The sequence below is a fragment of the Phycodurus eques genome, chromosome 2 (genome assembly GCF_024500275.1).
Source record: "Phycodurus eques isolate BA_2022a chromosome 2, UOR_Pequ_1.1, whole genome shotgun sequence".
NCBI lineage: Eukaryota > Metazoa > Chordata > Actinopteri > Syngnathiformes > Syngnathidae > Phycodurus > Phycodurus eques.
In genome coordinates, this window is record NC_084526.1 from 6776905 (window position 1) to 6791552 (window position 14648).

General features: G+C 37.2%; 1 protein-coding gene across 2 annotated transcripts in view; it reads left to right on the top strand.

Annotated features, from left to right (window-relative positions):
• Nucleotides 1–7344, top strand: part of LOC133395968 (src substrate protein p85-like) — a 28961-nt gene extending 21617 nt beyond the window's left edge. For both annotated transcript variants that reach the window (XM_061665326.1, XM_061665335.1), the window contains 3 exons: nt 2666–2777; nt 5180–5248; nt 5474–7344. In XM_061665326.1, coding sequence (XP_061521310.1) covers nt 2666–2777; nt 5180–5248; nt 5474–5610 — 318 coding nt within the window. In that variant the 3' untranslated portion in view covers nt 5611–7344. The remainder of the gene's footprint in view (nt 1–2665; nt 2778–5179; nt 5249–5473) is intronic.
• The last annotated feature ends 7304 nt before the right edge of the window (nt 7345–14648 follow it).

Genomic DNA, 14648 nt, shown 5'->3' on the forward strand with positions numbered 1-14648 from the left:
CTTTAAACATTCATGAATAAAACAAAAAAGACGACTGCGATGCACACCACAGTACGGCATGTTGACATTTACTTCAAACAAAAAACATAATTTTGCGTCTGCCATAATCCACTGTAAAAAAAATTCTTCCCATCCCCATTGTTGCAATGTAACCATACTAATAGTTTGTTCCTCAGCGTATTAAAAAGGCTTTTACAAATGCACAAATTAATTTACAAATTACAAAAATTATCTCACAGGCAGTGTCTTATAGTTACCTTTTGAGAAAGTAACTTTACTGATTACTTGATTTTAAAAGTAACAAAGATAGATTGCACGTTACTTTTTTAGTTGCCTTCAGCAGCTGCCAGGAGACAGTAATCACGTAGCCACGGTACGAAAAGAGCACTACCTTTACGGTACACTTTCCTTGATAAAACATGCCAAACAAGTTGCAGAACGACATCAACATGAACCAATAACTTAGGTATGCGTGTGTAGTGTGAAGCTACATTAAATGAGCTACTTAGTGTAGGTTTGACATGCCAAGTAAGTACTTGCACATGTAAATAAGCGCAGCATTCTCCACAACACTTCTACAGACTCTTAACTGATACAAATACAGGGCTGGGAGGGTTACTTTCAAGATGTAATTTGATATAGTTACAAGTTACCTGTTAAAAATATGTACTGGTAGTTGGTAACCTAATCCAAGTACCATAGTAATAAAGTAATGGAACTTGATTACTTTTCATAACTTTTTAATGACTCCAATACCAAATATGCTAATAAACACCAACGAAATGAAATGAAATAATACAATATATATTTAGATATTTGTCTGGCCTTTTCTGTCTTATGAATGTTTAATCTGCATGGTTTTGAAATGTGGATGGAAACCAGCGCACCCGGAATTAAAATCCAAAACTTCACAACTGTGATGCAGACATGCCAACCACTTGTCACCGTGCTGCAGATAGATACCCTTATTCATCCGGTGAGGGAAATTACACTTGCTAAGCTTCATACCCCCGTCACACACATGCAATCACGCGCACACACCACCTCCTGCCATCGTAATTTTAATACGATGACAATGATGTGTGATGTCAACTGCGAAAAAAATGTTTTTATTCCCGGGGACAAGTTTAGCAGCTGACTAATAAAGCTCTGGGTGATCGACGGGAGGTGAAGCACTTAACGTTAGCGCTGTGGCGCTGGTTAAGCCAGCTAGCTAGCTCCGCCGTAGCAGTCTGGACGAGGTTGAAAGCTCACACTTTTCTTTGTCAATATTATACAACCTAAGTCCTTCCATTAGTGAGTCCTACTCACTCAGTCAGTCTTTTCCTCCATGTCGCTTTTCAACTGACCGTTTCTAAATGAATGATCAACCCACAATGCATTACACGCTTAACATGGCAGCATAACACTTGTTTTTAATGTGGAAATAAATCAGCAACAGCAGTCGTAAACTTGGAAGAGTAATTGTAATCTGACTACTTTAGGGAAATAATGTGCTACATTGCTTGTTACTAAAAATGGCAGATATTTTAGAGTCACTGCTCCACATTGAGCAGGTCAAGAACCACACTCCTCATACACACATGAACAAAATTGTTGGTGCACCTCTATGAATGAAAGAAAAACCCCCAGTGGTGACAGAAATAACTTGAATCTGACAAAAGTAAGACGGTGTTTCCCCTAGGTTGCGAATTTACTTGTGGTTAGGGTGCAGAGTGGCGCCCTGAATCTGTGCAGGGTACAATGAAATTTCAAGACTGTCAGGGTATTCTAGAGAGAAATGTGCTGCTCAGTGTCATATATCTTTGTACTTTGAATCAGACTGCAACTGCGTCTGCCATTACAAGGTTGATGTAATACAAACCAAATGACAATTATTGAAACCATAATTTATTAACCATTATGATTATGACTGTCCTACTGTAATGTTCTTGACATTTTGAAAACATGAAGATTCAGACAAATTTGCACAAATTGTTCTAAAAGTGCATTTTTTTTATGTTGGCAGCTCTGCAGAAAGCTTGGTCTCAGTCGCAGATCATCGCAACAGGATAATGACCCAAAACAAACACACTGCTAAAAACACCCAAGAATGGCTAAAAGCACTATTCTGAAGTGGCCTTGTATGGGCCCGGATCTAAATCCGTTTTGTCCACGTGTGTACATTAAAGAAATCCAACTGAACCGAACATGAGCTAGCACTTGGCAACAGAGGCAAGGAACGACCATCTATCTCTGCAGATGAGGTTGAGATGGAGACATAGTAGAGGCGCAGAGGGTAGATGAGTTGAATTTTTTTTTTTTTATGTGTGAAAATTGCTGTACAAATAAAGTTTGATTGATTTAATTTGAAACGGAGCGAGAAAAACAGGATAGAGGGATTAGGGGGACGAGAGAACACTTGGCCCAACAGCAGCCATTTTGCATAGCACAATACAGTATAGTGTATGATGCCATAAATACTGGCAAAGAAACTTCATGGCATTTAGGCCCAAAGTCATGGTTGCTATCAAGTCAGTTGCATGAAGTAAAAGAGCATACGTATTGTGCATATGTTTGTATCATTTGGTCTTATGCTCCTAAATACAGGTCAATTCAAATGTGTACATGTCACGCAGACACACTTTTGGAGGCTGTAACAGAATGAATTTATTATCCTGTTTAGAATGCAGATGTTACCTACGAGGTTGCTGATGAGAATGGAGAGCAACTGTATGAACGAGAACCACAGGGTGACTACGAACAGCCAGAGGTGCTTTATCAGACCCCTGCTGAAGGTAAGCCTCATTTTAGAATGCTTCCATTTGAATGCAGCACATAGACTGTGCTGTGGATTAAGCTGCATCAAAGTACTTCTGGTGATGAAGTATCCCAACCCTGAACCACTGGACCAGGGGTCTGTGACATGGTGCCCGTCCGTGGGCACCAGGTGGACCAAATGATTAGGGTGCTGGCCTGTTCTAAAAGTGACTCACCAGGGATGGAACGTTGGGATTTATTTCAAATGCTGTAGAATTGATCACTAGAAAAAGTGTTGTACTGTTGTTTGTTTCCTATGTTCTTCAATCCTTGCTGATAATTATTGTGAGAAATCCTTTAGGCCCGCTGCTAAAAGCCACTGAACTAAACAATTGTGGAAAAAAATTCAGTCGCACTAGGTTATTGACTTCCGCTCTTTTAACCATGAAAAATGTTTTTGAGGCGCCACATACACAGTACTCGATTTTCTTGTCATTGAACCACAAACAAACTCGGTGCATTTGTCAAGGAAGACGCTGATTGCCCTGGCTGCAGTAGTTATATACTGTACCGTGAAAAAATATGGGCCCTCTTCTCAAATTCTTCGATTATTTTCCGTAGTTTCCCAACTTTCGATATCATCAAACAAATGGAAATATCAGACAAATACAACCCAAGTGAACTTAAAATGCGCTTTTTAAATTATTTCATTTATTAAGGAAAAAATATTATTCAAAGTTACCTGGCCCTGTGTGAAAACGTATTGGCCCCAAAACCTAATAACGAGTTCGGGCCATCCTCAGCAGTAACATCTGAACTCAAGCATTTTCTAGATCTAGCAATGAGTCTTTCACATCCCTGTGGAGAAATTTTGGCCCACTCTTCCTTGCAGAATTGTTTGAATTCAGCAAAAATGGAGGGTTTTTGAGAATCAATGGCCCTTTTAAGGTCATGCCACTGCAGTGCAATCAGATTCAAGTCTGGACTTTGACTCGGACACTCCAAAACCTTTGTTATTTTAAGCCATTCATATGTTGACTTGCTTGTGTGTTTTGGATCGTGATCCTGCTGCAAAACCCAAGTGCACTTCAGTTTGAGGTCACAAACCGATGGCGAAATTTGAGAAGGGGGCCAATAGTTTTTCACAGCACTGTAATAGTAATACATAGAGAGGAAATCACCTACTGACTTCATTCATTGAGTGAACGTGTGCTTTTCCCTAACAGAGACACTCCATGTTTCGTTTTTTATTTTATTTTAAGCCACATATGAAAATACAAATATAGTTAAATATTGTAAAACCCTGAGACCCTAGTGAGGATAAGCGGTTCATAAAATGGATTGATGTTATTGAAAACCACGATATACGCCGTACAGTTGAAATCAGAAGTTTACATAAAACAACAACACAGGCTTTTTTTAATCACTCTGACATGAAATTAGACTGAACTTTTCCTGTTTTAGGTCAATTAGAATAACCAAAATTATTTCCATTTGCTAAATGCCAGAATAATTATGGGGATTTTCATTGTTTTCGTCAATGTCAGAAGTTTTCCATACAATAAGATTCATATGCCTTTAAACAATTTGGACCCAGATGATGTTTTGGAAGCTTCTGATAGGTTTATTGGCATTTGAGTTAGAGACAGAACTGTCGATGTATTTAAATGTTCCAATACTTTTGCTCACTTGAAAAGTGGGTGGGCTCAAACAAAAGGTGCTCTGTCCTGAGTTGTTTAACACATCTAGATGTAAATACCATGAAATAAAAGCTGGGATTTTGATTTTGTCTCATATTCATTCCTCTTTTGATCTGAAACCCGAATGTCTTCAGTCCACAACAAAAACAAAGGAATTGACCTTGCCGTTCCAATACCTTTGGAGGGGACTGTATGTTTAAAGTTGCTTAACTTAAGTAGTTAAGTATTTTCATTATTGCTTTTATTGAAGTTATTTTTATAATAATATTTTGTTAGTCATTTTATGAAACTGTAGCACATTCTTATGTTTAGTTACTTTATGCAACCCGTTGGTTAATAATAAATGGGTCTGTTTTTCCTCATACCTATTGTTGTTGACTGTTTGAGTAATATCGCTTGATCAAGCCTTTTCGAACATTCCATACTACAAAATAAGTAAAGTTTGTATGATTATTGCTGATATTGGATCAGACCGACATCAGTATCTGCCAAAATTCAAGGCTGCAATATCGGTATCGGAATGGAAGTGAAAAAGTTGGATCGGGACATTCCTAAGATGTACTGTATACCATTTAATGATTAATAACAACATATAATTAGTCATGGTAGTTTGAGCAAATGTATTATTTCAGACGTGTGTATTAAACTGGTAGCGCTTTGCGTTTAGCAGTTACCAAAAGTAGCTCTCAGTTCCAAAAAGGTTTGGTGACTGACCTTAACAAATGACCATTCTGTTGCAGAGGGGCAGCAGTATGCGATTGGTGAGGACGCCGGGGTGACCGCGGTTGCCCTGTATGACTACCAAGCAGGTGAGATTCCTAAAAAGCTGTAAATAGCCCCAAATGTTGTTGCTGGAACAACAACATTTGCTGTCGTGTCAGTCCATGGTTTATACATGATTGATTAAGCTTTTTTCTGGGAGCAATTTTGAAAATGTGATTTTATTCCATTGTTTCAGCCGCTATTCTATTTATACATCTCCGATACAGTTGATTTGGGTGTACGTTCATCACCAATTCGAATTTTCCTTTCAGCTGGCGAAGATGAGATCTCCTTTGATCCCGATGACATCATCACCAACATTGAGATGATCGACGAAGGCTGGTGGCGTGGCGTTTGCAGAGGGGCTTACGGTCTTTTCCCTGCCAATTACGTTGAAGTACGGCAATGATATCACTCTGCCGAAAGAGGAGAGGCTGTTAAATTCCTACTTTTCATGCTTTGGTCTCCTTTCTTTTCTGAGTGCTTCAACACTGTGCAAGACATCTTAGGTCTTCTAAATCAGCATTCGTTTGCGCCTTTTTCCATCACACAAGTGATTTTTGTTTTGTATTGTTTTTATATAAATGATGATGATTTCCTCTGTGTGCAGTACACAAACTTACTTGAGAATGACTCAACACCCGGAAAACAAATAAATAAATAAACTAGGCCTAAAAAAAAAAAAAAAAGTTAAAAGCTTTGGCTGCATTGGTCTCCAAAAAAAAAAGTACTGCACCTATTAAGTTTAGTTTTACCAAAGATGTGTGTTGACAAAAATATCTGGTGACCACCCTCACTCTCAATTGAGACAAGGGGATATGATGATATATGTCCAGTACAGCCCACCAGGGACCGAAACAATAATAATGATTACCTTCATTGCATCCCCTCCAAACACACTTAACTTAAACTGTTTTTGATAAGCATAAAGCATTTGTTTTGAAGTTAATGCAGTATGCGAATCTGCTTTCGTCCACCATTGTTGGTTCAGGGTTTCTTCTTTAAGATGTTCAGATTTATGGGGCAATTTATGTAAATGGACACTGTGTTAAGTTGCACTTAACAGTACACTACAGCTCATTGTTGATTACTGTTGATGCCATGAGTCATGTGCAGAGAAATTAAGAGTTACGATGCTTTGAGAGATGGTAGATTTGAAAACATATTTTTATTCCATCGCTGTTTTTGTCTTTGAATGTGAGCAAGCCGTCTGTGTGTGTGTGTGTGTGTGTGTGTGTGTGTGTGAGAGAGCTTTCATTGTTTTCCATCTTTTAGGGTTTTGTAACATCAAAGTGACCTTTACAATTTTTTTTATCTGTACTTCTGTCTGCTTGAGTCATATAACCCGTTTTCTTTTTTTTTTTTTTTTCAAGAAATAAAATATATGAATTATACGGTGGTTTATATTTTGACTTTGTTTACAGATTGGAGCTATTTCAAGCTTGCTGAAAAAAAAAAAAATTTTTTTTACATTAGTTACCATTATACATTTTTCCCATGCAGCAATTTTGATGGGAAAGCTGCATTCCGACGATAAGAGCAGCTGTTTGGCACTATAATGGTTTATTTAAAGCGCTCGAGCAATACTGTACTTTCTTGGGATGGCAGTTTAACAGCATGGAATTACAGTAAAAACTCCTTTGTGTAGCTGCTTTGATAAGCGAAAAGTCTTCAGCTTGCCTTTTCATTGCTTCTCTTTTTGCATTTTCGAAATGTTGTATGGACAGTGCAATTTTCCGAATTGTTCAAGATGCTGTGATTCATGGAAATCAGATATTATATATCAATATTGAACAAGCCAACTTGAGTATCCATTTGTCTTTTGACAGTTTTCAATGAAATTTGTACATTTTCAAACAATTTAGCAGTGTCTATCAAAAGAAGTGTAATTCAAGGATCATGCTTAAATTTGAGTTGAAGAGTTAATTTATTTCAGTCGTTCAATTTGAAACGTGAAACTGATTCATTAAACACAGGAATACTTTAAGAAGGTCGTAAATTTATGTCGTTTTGAATAGTTATGTAATTTTCAAATTTCTTGCGGTGATGAATTTTGGGTTTTTTGTTTGCTGTGCTCTGTAAGTCTAATCGTATTCTGATTTATTGATTGTACTTGTACTACATTAAAGCTATAAATCAGTAATTCTCAAGTATGCCAAAGAAGCAAGCACAATTCAGTTGTGTTTAACCTAAAAGATTAATATACTTGCACTTAAGTTAACGTGTACCTAAATGTTGAAAAACATTGTTCTTTAAGATTAAATGCAATAGATTTAAGTAAATATTTTTTCCCACTTTCCCATATCTAAGCACTGTGGTAATGTTAAAACTGCATAATGTTATAGTGGCTTTATAGTAATATTAAATATAAATATTTTCAGGATAATACTAGTTTTAGATAAACATCTGGCCCTACTTACTACGCTGCTGTATTGTAATGTTGGTAGTGGTATTGCTTTGGGTGGTACTTGGTGTGTAAAGTGTGTAAAGACCCCGTTTTCTGTATCCTTTACCACCATGCCTAATTTTGTGTTTGAAGACTTTTTATTTGTGGAATGAGCATCTTCTGACTTGCTGGTTTTGTTAGATATCTTACTGGGAAAACAAATATAATACTGTACATGCAATATTTTACATTCTGTCAATATTCTAAAGGATCGAGGTAACTTGTACTGAAAAATTTGCAATCTCATTGTTCTTTGCATATCAGCCAAACATTTACTGCACGTATTTTTTTTTCAACTTCACACATTTAACACTTATTTAAAAAAAAAATACAAACTATGTTTAAAATGAGTTGTATTTTCGTTGCTCAAATTAAAACAATGATTTAATAATAGAAAAGTAAAAGTGTGATGCTGGCCAATAAAAATAGATTTTATTCAGCTTTTGCGGTCAAATGTGCATAATGGTGTTGCCTGCAGGTACTTAAAATCTCCAGCAGATGGCGCTTCGCACTTTACTCTTTTGGCCCCATGGAATTTCAAAGCGTCCCTTGAAAAATACTGTAACATTCTGTTTGGTTGCATAATATAAAATGGGTACATCCATTGAAAAAAATGAATAGCATGGAAAAAGTTCTACATTTATTTTGCCGCTTATTTCTGAAAGTGAACCCCATGTATAGATTCTTTACCAGTTACATTTGATGAACTTTTCAATCATTTCACCTGTAAAATCTCAAATGTCATGAATGCTGTCGCTCCCATTAAAACGTAAGGCAATCTTGAGGCGACCTAGAACACCGTGGAGGAGCACAATGATGGTAAAGACCTCAAAATCAAAGTGTAGGAAAGCAGAACGCTAGTGGAGAAAAACTCAACTCCAAATTGACAATGACCTCTTTGTAATTTTAACCAAGAGTTAGTCAGGGCTAGACAGCAACACTTTTCTGAAATCATCAGTAATAACTTCAACAATACTCGCACTCTGTTTGCTGTGGTTGACAAGCTCACAACCCCCACGAATCAGATAGCTCCAGTGCTTCTAACAGCAGATAAATGCAATTAAGTTGCTTATTTGAGTGAATAAATACAATACATCAGGTTATATATTAGCACAAATCAGCAAAATGATCAAATGATACTACATCTGAAGCCACCGAGGAAAAACTCTATTACCATGTCAGAATTTGATACAGTTGACCCAAAAACTGTAGAGAAAACGGTTCAGCAGCTGAAACCATCAACGCGTTACCATCTGACTTTTTCAAAGCTATTGTGAAGTCTGTGCTCGCTGATTTGCAGCAAATAATCAATTGCTCATTCACTCAGGCGAGTTTCCTAAAGCTCTAAAAGTAGCTGCCATTAAGCCTCTGCTAAAAAATAGAATACTGGACGCTTCCATGTTAGCAAGCTAAAGACCCATCTCAAATCTCCCTTTCATTGTTGAGAAGGTTCTTTTCAATCAACTCAGCAATTTCTTGAACATAAATGGACTTTTTGACACATTTCTATCAGGTTTCCGAACTCATCACACTACAGAATCTGCTCTTATCAACGTGCTAAATGATATAAGGTTGAATACTGACCCGGGAAAGGTGTCAATTCTGGTCTTGTTGGACCTCAGTGCGGCTTTTGATACGGTACATCATAATATACTGCTGAACAAGTTGGAAACGTGGGTAGGACTAAATAGAACAGTCCTTAAATGGTTCAGGTCCTACCTGGAGAAAAGGATATTTTGTAACCATTGGAAGTGTTCAATCTCATCGAATGGCAATGACATATGGCGTCCCTCAAGGGTCAGTTCTTGGACCCCTCCTGTTCAGCCTGTATATGCTACCCTTGAGTCAAATTCTTGAGAACTTTAATTTTGACTATCATAGCTATGCAGATGACACACAGTTATATTTAGCAGTGTCTTCAAAGGACTACAGTTCAATTGAGTTGTTGTGTCACTGTCTAAAACAGATAAATGAGCCAAAAATATTCTTCAGTTAAACCAGAATAAAACAAAGATAATTGTTTTTGGGAATAAAGAAAAGAGGATTGCTGTTGGTAAATACCTGGAGTCACTCTCTTTAAAAAAACAAAGACCAAGTCCGAAACCTTGGTGAAACCTGATCGATTCCGACCTCACTTTCAACAGTCATATCAAATCAATTACTAAAACTGCCTTCTACCATCTGAAGAACATATCCAGAGTGAAGGCTTGCATCTGTCAAGCAGACGAGATAAAAGCATGGATGAGCTTCTCCTGAAGTAGACTTGAGTATTGTAATGGTCTTCTGACTGGACTCCCTAAATAGAGCATGAAACAGCTGCAGCTCATTCAGAATGTTGCAGCTCGGGTTCTGACCAGAACAAAGAGGTCAGAGCAGATTACTCCAATTCTAAAGTCTTTACACTGGCTTCCAGTCAGCTTTAGAATAGATTTTAAAGTTCTGCTACAGGTCTATAAATCACTAAACGGTTTAGGTCCTGAATACATGAATGAAATGCTAATGTAATAATAAACCCAGTAGGGCTCTGAGATCCACAGACTCAGGTCAAACAGTGGAGCACAGAGTCCAAAGCAAACACGGTGAAGCAGCAGTTAGCTATTATGCTGCACACAAATGGAATAAGTTGCCAACAGAAGTGACATCAGCCCCAAGTGTGCATGTTTTTAAGTCCAGGTTAAAAACTCTTCTTCCCCCCCCCCCCCCCATGCTTTTTAGAGAATTTACACTTTTAAATATTTCTTGCACTGTACGCTGTATTGTATTTTTATTTTTTGCCCCTTTGTTTTAAATGATTAAAAGCAATTTTGAAAAAAAAAAAAAAGAAAAAAAACTGCTTATAAACATGTAAAGCACATTGAGTTACCTTGTGTATGAAATGCACTATATAAATAAAATTGCTTTGCTTTACCATCGTGAAATAATTCAACCCTTTATTTTGTTGGTTATGGTTTAGCGATAATGAGAACCTAAAATTCAGTGTCTCAGGAAATTTGAATATTACATAAGATTGATAATAATGAAAAATAATATTTTAAACAGAAATGCCAGGCCTCTTAAATGGTCATGTCTATGCACCCAATACTTGGTTGGACCTCCTTTTGCAGGAATTACTGTGTCAATACACTCTAACATGGCGGCGATCAGCCTGTGTAATAGAAGCCTGGGTTGCTTTGGTATCTGCATTCAGGTCATCTGCATTGTTGGGTCTGGTGTGTCTCATCTTCCTTTTGTCAACAGCCCATAGATGTTCTATGGGGTTCAGGTCAGGTCAGGTGAGTTTGATGGTCAATCAACCACAGAAACACTGTGGTCTTTGAACCACCTATTGGTGGTACCTTTGGCAGTGTGGGCAGATGCTGGAAAATGAAATTAGCCTCTCCCTAAAGCTTTTCAGCACAAGGAAGTGAATTTTGCGGGAAAAAAAGAAATTCAATCAATGACTGTCTTCTGGACATCTGTTGTTTCATCACCGCAATAACCGTTGGGTGCTGGTGTACAGCTAAACTTCTGGTTTGTTTGAAGCACACGCCTTTGTTCTCCTGTATTTTCATTTTTCATCTCACCAGGACCTTTTTTCGACAATTGTGTGCTTTCTAATTTGAGGAATAGTTTTGGGGAAGGCCCTTTTCTGTTTCAGCACAATACTAGTGCACAAAGAAATGCCCATAATGACATGAGTTTATTGTGAAAGAACATCACGGAATGCCTGAATTCAAGCAGCTTTGGGATTAGCTGCAACAGAAAACCCCCACAAACACCCTGCAGAATCTTGTGGAATGTCTTCCTAGGAGAGTGGAAGCCTTTTGAACTAACTTCATATTTCCTTCCATTTTAACTTCCTGTAGGCACAATGATCAGGCCCACAGTCTATTTTTTTTTTGTGTCACTACATTTACCTCCATCCATGGTATTCCAAATGGAACAATGTCCCATGATTCCAAGCCTGCTGGGTATTGCATCCTCACACAAGTAAGGAGTAAGACGACAACAACATTAGTGCAATGTTATATTTATTTCGTATAGTGACTTTTGGTTGGCGTACAAGAATTCTTGAGGATTTGGAGGGGAATGAAGAGTGCACTTACCGCAATATTCTCTATTCATTTCAGTAATTAGTTGACTCTATGACGATGATTGAAGCACAAAATTACAGCAACATAGAAAAACAAACACAAATCTGCACAAATTACTGAAAACATCTTAGTCTATATAAAGACTTAATAAAGAACAAAATCTAATAATGAAACCAACAAAAGTTCAGAAAAAGACAGAAAGGGTCAGCCAAATGTTGAACAATGAGAATAGTGGGAACAGCGTTAAAAGGGGGAGTGGAAGTGGGTATAGTGAGCCATGTTTGTCCTAAACATGGCTGGTGACACTCTTAAAGATTCTTACTACATCTACTCAGCTCTACATTTTAACACAGAACACTGTTTAGTGACCTGCTGACCCACTGAGAGTAAACAACAGCCACACCTAATTTTTTGGGTGGATTTATGTATGTTTCTTTCAGTTTCCTACTATGGTGGCCTGCAGACATACATTAAAAATGTACATTTTTTTTTTTTTTAATTTTTTTTTTTTTTAAATACACAAGTTTCACTCTTGATTCAGGGATTTTTATAAAATGATAAGATAGGCAAGTTGCGGTCAGAAGATACCTGGTTTTTGTGGTCACTTGATTGGCCAACATATCTGAAATCTACCACATGAGTAGACTGCATCTAGGCAACAGTTCAGTGAAATACAGACAAGCGCGATATGTCACTTTCAAATGGAAAAATAAAACACAGAAAAGGAGATTCATTCCGAATAAATATTGCTTCTTACATAACCCATAAGTCTAATGATAATATCCATGGTTGTATCGATATAATATTTCTGTATTTGGCAAATCCACACAACAGTGTCGAACATCTTTTTTTCAAGATAATCTCTAGAAAATGTCATAGAACTCTATACAAATTTTTAAAAATACTGTGCTTTTCGACCTCTGCTCACACGTCACTGTTTGTTTGAAAATAAGTTACAGGTTTATAGCAGCATTGTCCCGTGCCAGCCTCTCTCCCTGCTAATGTTCACAGAACACAAGAGCGTTTGTCAATTTCTCACAAGTCCTCAAAGGCTGCATGCACCTTGGCCTTTGCAGCCGAGCGCGTGATGAAACCAAAGAAGTTAACTTTCTTTCATACTAACTGTACTGTGTATCTCTTTGCGGAACATTGGGTTTTCAAGTGTGTCGAATGCACTCTGAAAGAATTGGCTTCGGCGTAAACACAGCCGTGGGTACTGAACCAAAGGGACCTGGGACCTCATTTAAGGCCTCCTCACTAGGATGATAGGGCGCTGCTTTGGCCATCAGGTCGGTCAGAAGGGAAACCTCCTTGGATTGTCGCCACTCCAAGCCTTTAAATACTTCTATACATGCACTCAAGTAGACATGGTTACTTACTTCTGTTAAAACACTCTTATATACACATTTCAACACTGTACTGGGGTTTTACTTCTCAGCCCGTAACCGTGGCACTTCTATCGTAATAAAAAGTGATCCAGTTTACAATATATGCTTTCGTCTAATCCATACGGATGAAAACATCTGCCATCTGTGTCGGCGTATTTCTTGCAATGGTTAGAGGGCAGGGTAGAGAGTGTATGTATGTGTTTTAACACTCTTTCAGCATAAAAGCCTGAAGCCGACGAGGCATACTTTATTGTGAAAATCAAGTCCTCCAGGCAACTTGCAAGCCACGAGCCTGTCTCGGAGAGGAATATTTACACTGTTTATCCCTAAAGACAAACCTCTACTAAGTGTGTGCATCCTACTACTTTGATTTCTTTGCGCCACATCACTGAAATGTATCTTTTTATTGCAGCATCGTTTAGGAATACATTGGATAAACAGGTAAGACATCTTGAGGCTTTTCATGGATTTGTATTTGAAACCAAATGTTTATATACACTAGAGCTGCCAATCTATACAAATTCACTTCCAGAACAATTGGTCCAAATTTGTTTGAATTTCCACATTTTCAAAATACTGTCAAGAACATTTCCGTGAGACAGTCATAATCATAATCGTTAATATCGTTTGTTTGTCATTTTAACGTTTTTATTGCATCAACCTTGTAATGTTGGACGCAGTTGCAGCCTGAATCAAAGTACCAGTATATGAGAGTTCGACATGCTATCATAAAAACATATCTGTCTATGGATAAATTCACCTTTGCCAATTCTGTTTTCAACCCTGGTAACAAAAAACAAAACAAAAAAAAAAACAACCAACCAACAAAAAACACAGGTTTATTAAAGCACATTAACCAGATCTCAAATGTTAAAATTAAAACTCAGCACTCTATTTTGCAAACAAACAACAATGTTGATAGACCCTCACATTATTCTGCCATTTAGCAAATATACACAATTTTGCGAATCCTAATTGACCTAAAATAGGGACATTTTATCCTGATTTCATGTCAGAGAGTGAGAAAAAAAAAGTGGATGTCTTTTTATATGCTGTATGTAAACTTCTGGTTTCAACTGTATATCACCAGCTTGATTATTCAAAATGTCATTTAATCTAAATATAGCTTTTGTGTAAATATGCATTTTTTTTTTTTAGATATAACACAAAAATATTAGTTTATTATAAGTCATAAGTAAATATATATTAAATCATATTTAGATCAAAATAAGCTCACATCTGGCTCCACTGACATAATGCCCCAAAATGTTTTTTTTAATACGCCACGTGGGAACTTAACTCTTCATAGTGACATCGGATCACTTCGGGTAATCTATTCAATTCCACTCCCAGTATTTGTTAATGAGATGAAACACAAAGAAATCTTTTCTCAAAGGCAAAGTGAGACTAGTTATGTTTTATTATTACCATGGCATATCACTAATTATTTTGTCTTGAATAAATGTGCTGATCAAAAGAGTAGTAGCATTACAACTGTGTACTGTAAACATCTTCGGTAAAGACTGCAAACCACTTGAGT